This window comes from Mobula birostris, chromosome 27, assembly GCF_030028105.1.
Source record: "Mobula birostris isolate sMobBir1 chromosome 27, sMobBir1.hap1, whole genome shotgun sequence".
NCBI classification, from domain to species: Eukaryota; Metazoa; Chordata; class Chondrichthyes; order Myliobatiformes; family Myliobatidae; genus Mobula; species Mobula birostris.
This window is the reverse complement of record NC_092396.1, coordinates 14,244,094-14,250,093: the sequence shown is the minus strand read 5'-3', so window position 1 is coordinate 14,250,093 and position 6,000 is coordinate 14,244,094. Positions and strand designations below refer to the sequence as shown.

At 43.2% G+C, this 6,000-nt stretch overlaps 1 protein-coding gene across 2 annotated transcripts in view; it reads left to right on the top strand.

Annotated features, from left to right (window-relative positions):
• Nucleotides 1-1,312: 1,312 nt before the first annotated feature.
• Nucleotides 1,313-6,000, top strand: part of LOC140188606 (streptomycin biosynthesis protein StrI-like) — a 47,001-nt gene continuing 42,313 nt past the window's right edge. For both annotated transcript variants that reach the window (XM_072245037.1, XM_072245036.1), the window contains exon 1: nucleotides 1,313-2,925. In XM_072245037.1, coding sequence (XP_072101138.1) covers nucleotides 2,672-2,925 — 254 coding nt within the window. In that variant the 5' untranslated portion in view covers nucleotides 1,313-2,671. The remainder of the gene's footprint in view (nucleotides 2,926-6,000) is intronic.

Sequence of the window (6,000 nt, the reverse complement as noted above, 5' to 3'; positions counted from 1 at the left end):
AGGATGGACGATAAATGCCACAATGATTAGCAAAAACAATTGTTTTCTCATTTTAAAACTGCAACCGCATTTCGGCGATAGGCCTATTTATAACTATCTAAGACATATAAACATATTCAGCACAATTTAAATAGTAGGGATTTCCAAAGGATCCAAGTGGTGTGCAATATGACCACATTTCTGAGGCGAGTCGTACCAAAATAGCACAGGGACAATGGGAATAATTTTCAGTTAATCTCCTTTCGTAATCTGAAAACCTACAGCCTAGATTTTGCTGTGTTCGCAGCCTAAAAATCGCAGGACAGAGATGGCACGCTGCCTTTTATTGGACAAGTTGAATGATCACCCCGACGAGCCGTGTGCGGACAGCTGGTCCCTTTGCCCGCCGGGGACTGCAGTGCACTCTGCGCAACTGGTCACCTGCTCTTTGCCTGCTGCTCCGACAGCAGCCACACTCCTTTATTGACAGGTGGCGCAGCTCTCCATCTTCGGCGTGGGAGGCACAGACGCGTCCTCAGTCGCTGAGCTAGCTGTATTTTCTCTTCAGCGTGGAGGGCAAGACTGGTCCGCCCTTCAGTGCGGACTTCGGGAACGGTCATCCCACCCGATAGGTGGCTGCGGTCTCCCGTGTAGAGTGCTGATTGATCCTCCTATCTAGCCAGGTGGTGGCCGCAATGTCCCGTGTGGCGGGCTGACCAGTCTTCCCACCCACTGTGCACAAGAGATTCTGCAGATTCTGGAAATCCAGAGTAACACACTGGAGGAACTCAGCAGGTTAGGCAGCATCTATGGAAATAAGTAACCAGTCAACGTTTCGGTCCGAGACACTTCTTTAGGGCTCGAAAGGAAGGGTAAAAGGTTGGGGGAGGGGGAGGATTATAGTTAGAAGGTGATAAGTGAAACCAGGTGGGTAGGAAAGGTAAAGAACTGGAGAAGGAATCTCCAAAGGAGAGGAGAGTGGACCATGGGAGAAAGGGAAGAAGGAAGGGTATAGGCAGGTATGAGAAGAGGTAAGAGGGTTAATAGTACAGTAATTCTGTTAGTACAGAGTGCACGCTGGTCCTCCCACCGAGAGGTGGCTGTAACACCCTGCAGTGGAGGTCAGTTCCCATCCGATAGGTGGCTGTAGCGGACAGACCAATTCTCAACCCTCCCCTCCTCCCCTCCATCTGTCAGGTGGCCGTAACCTTCCGTGTTAGAGGGCAGACCAGTCCTCCCATCCGCTAGGTGGCCGTAACCTTCCATGTAAGAGGGCAGACTAGTCCTCCCATCCGCTAGGTGGCCGTAACCTTCCGTGTTGGAGGGCAGACCAGTCCTTCTACTTGATCAGCGGTGCCGCAGCTGGGCTCTCAGTTCTGTTTCCTGTGGTTGGTTTTACATCCGGGAGCAAGTAGAGGGGATTGATCAGCTTTTGGCGACCCGATGATTTGTGTTTCAGCGGAGAAACTGGCGGACGGGTAACGGGAGTCACTGAGGGCTTTAGCTGCTTCTTGTTGATTTGCTGGCGGCGGGGTAGCAGAAAACTGGAGGTAGGACGACGGCTGAGTTTTCAGAGAGTCCAGGAGCAGCGTAGAGAAATAGCGGATTTACCCTGCGGAGAGGGCGAAATAAAACAAATAACCGAGAGAGACAGGAATAAGAGAGGCTGCAAGAAGCAACGGGAGAAGTCAGCTCCTGAGAGAAGAGGGGGAGTGAGAGAACACATCAACGTCAGGTATAGGAAAAGATAAACAGGGAAGGGATTGGAGCGTCGGAAAGAGGGAGAAGAGAGCCAGTAACAGGTGGGAAACGGGAAAAAAAAAGCACAGGATGTGATCTGGTAAAAATTGAAGGAAATTGAAATGGACATCAGCAGAAGGGAGGGATAGGCATCGGGTATTACTGAAATCACAATAAGGGGGAAGGAGGGAGAAAATACAGAAGGGATAAAAAGAGTGATACGTCAGGAGAGAAGTAAGATGTAAACAGATGATTAATGCAGGAAGATCTGTTGAAGATAAGTAAGAGAAGATTGCAAAGTGCAAACAACAGATTTGCAAGAGATTGTAATAAATCGAATGGGGAGGAAGTATTGAGTATCAGAGAGTTTGGATAGCCAGAGCTGATGAGAGAAATACAAGTACAGAAGGGAGGGATTTATAGAGTGGAGAAGGGCTAATGCAAATTTCAGGGGAAGAATGAATGCTGAAATACATGAACAAACACAAACTCCAGAATAACTGAGTAGAGAAATAGACACAGAAAGGCACTTTGTGAAAGGAAGATTATCGTTGCAGGGAAAGGAACAAAGGCAGGAGAGACACAAGGAGAGTTAATTGAATATAGAAAATTCAGACTGAAAAGAAGCTGAAGAACCACACACACAAAGAGGGAGCATGTAGTGGAATAAGCACTTAATATATTAAATTAGTCAATGGGAGGTTAAAGGAAATAAGTTTGAGATAACAGGTGGAGGGTAGCAGATGCAGATCTACAAAATCTGATAATAAACATTTGGAGTAGTTATAAATACCAAGAATACAATTTATGCAGAAAATAACAAAAAACATCCCGAGAAAGTTTAAAACTGTCATATTTAAGATGATTGAGAGTTAGTGGAAGAAAAAAAGTTGGGCAGAACTAGGAATAGAGAATATAGCTGGACATTAAGAAAGGGAATACTATCTCCAGTATGGGAAGGAAGAAAAAATCACTGCATGATTATGCGGCTGAATTTTGTGATCTGTCAGTGAAAAGACATGTTGTCGAGCAGAAGGAAGGTGGGGAGAGAGATTTGGTGGAGATTTTGTACTGTAAATCCTGTGAGATTCCCATGAGTGCTCGGAGGGATCGCATTTTAGAGCATCTGGCATCGGCCAGGCACTACCGCAACAAACGGTTGGAGAAGCATACTTCAGCCAGACTTCATGCAACCACGTTACTCATGTAAGTGAAACGAAGACTTGAGAGATGGTGCAGAGTACAGAAGCTTTACAGTGGTGAGGGGTGGGATGAGTCAGGCTGATTTGTAATGTGTGACTGTTAAAACCAGATTGATCATTATGATTTGGTATCTACAAAGTACCTCAATGAGAATTGGAACCGGGAAGTCCTGGGTTTGGTCTCATTCGGTTTAGTGATCAGAACTGGGCCCTACTCTTGGGTGTGGCCCTCCTGTCTGACAGCAAACCTGGAGTGAAAGTAAGCATTACGTGCAGGTTGAATTTGAACAGTAAGTCAGTCAACCACATCAGTTTGCTCCTTAATCCAAACTTGGCCTTGACACCAATTTCCCACTCATTATCCTTACCTCCTAACACCCTTGAGCCTTAAATGTCTGTCATTCACAGTGTGTATTTGTTTAGTGTTACTGTACCTCTTCAGACAAGGGAATCTTCAAGATTCAACTACTCTCTGTCTGAATTAAATAACACATTATTCTGAAAAGATTCCCTCCTGGTTGAGATGCCCAGACAAAGGGAAACACCCTCACAGCATTCACCTTGTTAATCTCTCACGGAATCTTGTATGTTTAAATGAGAGTATCCCCTCATTCTTCCGTACTCCAATGTATGACTATTCCAAGGTTGAGCAAGTTGGGCTCAACCTTTTTAATATATATATATATATATACACCACTTCTTCCTTGGAGTCAATCAAGTAAATCTTTTCTGCGCTACTTCCAACGCAATTATGTGTTTTCTTTCTTTTAAATGGAGACCAAAATTGTATGCTGTACTCCAGGTGTGATCTCACCAGTGTCTTGTAAAGTTGCATCGAAACATGCCCACTTTGACATTACATGAAAACATACCTGCTTTGACGTGGATTGAAACCTCCCTGCTTTGAGATTGCATATCTCTTGCAATAAAATCCAACATTCTATTCACCTTCATCATTATGTGTTATGTTGAATGATGTGGGCAATCATCTGTCTTTAACATTTAAGTTCTAATAAGCTCTTCCGTCCCTTGATGTAACTTATGAATGTCATGTGCTGTCGACCTCGACTTTTTCTTCCATCATTTTTATCCATCACTACAAAATGTTTGAACTTCTCTTTTCTCAGTACCTGTCCCAGAAATTCAATGATGAAAACAACTCTCTTCTTCTTCTGACTTTTTGCAACACTTCCTCATTTACATTACGTTAGCCTTCCTAATTAGTTTCTGTACTTGATACTTAGCTGCTTTTTTCCCCAATGTATTGCTTTGTGGTTGAATATACCATTTGTGTTAATTGTCTTCTGAAAATGTCAGGTGAACTAAGGAAGGGCTTTTAAATCTTAACCATAGTTTCACCTTCAGACTGAGAACAGAGAAGTGAGGTAAGAACAATTGTACTGTGAGACGTTTAACTATCACCGAAGGGATGTTTGTAAGGAAATGAATTATTTCCATATAAAACCTGTGGAAGTCTACCAGCATTAAAATGAAGATGCAATGATGTGAGCAGGGTGAAAAAACCCAAGAATTTTAAAGAAAATTTCAAAAGGAAGTCCACAGGATCCAGAATAATTTGACAAATTGAATCAGAATTATTATCACTGACATATGTCATGAGATTTGTGCAGAGAGATAAAGACCTATAAATGTCAAAAATAAATAGTGCAAGATATTAAAAAAAAATGAAGTAATATTTAAGGACTGTTCAGAAACCTGATGGCAGAGGGTAAGACACTGTTCCTAAACTGTTGAGTGTGGGTCTTCAAACTCTTGTACCTCCTCCCTGGTGGTAGTTTTGAGAACGGAGCATGTCCTAAATAGTGAGGGTCCTTAATGATAGATGTTGCCTTGAGGCACTAGCTCTGGAGGATGTCCTCAGTAGTGGTGAGGGTAGTGCCTTTGATAGAGCTGGTTTAATCTACAACCCTCTGCAGCCTCTTTTGATCCTGTGCCTCCATATCAGATTGGGATACAATCATTCAGAATGCCCTCCGCTGTACATTTATATAAAAAAAATAGTAAGAGTCATCAGTGACATTTCAAATCTCCTCAAACTCCTCACAAATTAGAGCCACTGGTGTACCTTTGTCCGGATATCAATGTATTGGGCCCAGAATAGACCCTCTGAAGTGAAGTTCAGGAACTTAAAGCTGCTCATCTTTTCCACTGCTGATCTCTGAATGAGGACTGGTGTGCATCTTTCCAACTTCCGCTTCTTGAGGTCCACAATCAGTTCCTTGGCCTTGCTGATGTTGAGTGTGTTCCTGCAGACCCCCTCAGCTAGCCAGCCTTTCTTTTGTCTGCCTCTTAGTTTCCATCTGAGATTCTGCCAACAGCAGTTGTGCCACCAGCAAGTTTGAACAGTTTTTAGCCTCGTAGTCATGAGTGTAGAGAGAGTAGAGTAGAGCACATTACTGTGTTGATAGTGAGGAGGAGGTGTTATTACTGATCTCCACTGACTGTGGTCTTGCAAAGAGGAAGTCGAGAATCCTGTTGCAGAGGTCCAAGTTTCGAAGCTTATTGATTAGTATTGAGGGAATGATGGTGTAGAACAGTGAGCTGTAATTGATCAAGGACCTGATAATAGGAATTTGACAGTGGTGGTTAGTGCTTAAATTGTTGCATTGGAGTTATGTTGCTGGTCCTGGACTGTTGCTGTTTGTTATATACAGTATATCAAAGATCTGGATGTCATCATACTGGCTATGGTTTATAAATTTTCAGTTAATGTGAAGATTAGTAATTCTGTTGATTGTGAGAAATATAATCTTCAGCAGAACAACGTTGGTGAGTTGGTAACGGGCAAAGGGTAGGCTGGTGGAATTTCATTCTGGAACTTTGAATTGATTCATTATTGAGTCTTCTAAAGGCTAGGATGTGCACACTGAATCGTAGGATCCTTGAGAAGCAGGGATCTTGACATAATGTCCAAAGAATCCCTCAAGACAGCAGTGTAAGCAGGCGTGCCATACCTCATTGGCTGTGGGATAGAAAATTAGAGCGCAGATGTTATAGTAGAATTGAATTAAGCATTAGTTAAGCGACAACTGGAGTATTGTGCAGAGTTCTAGTCACC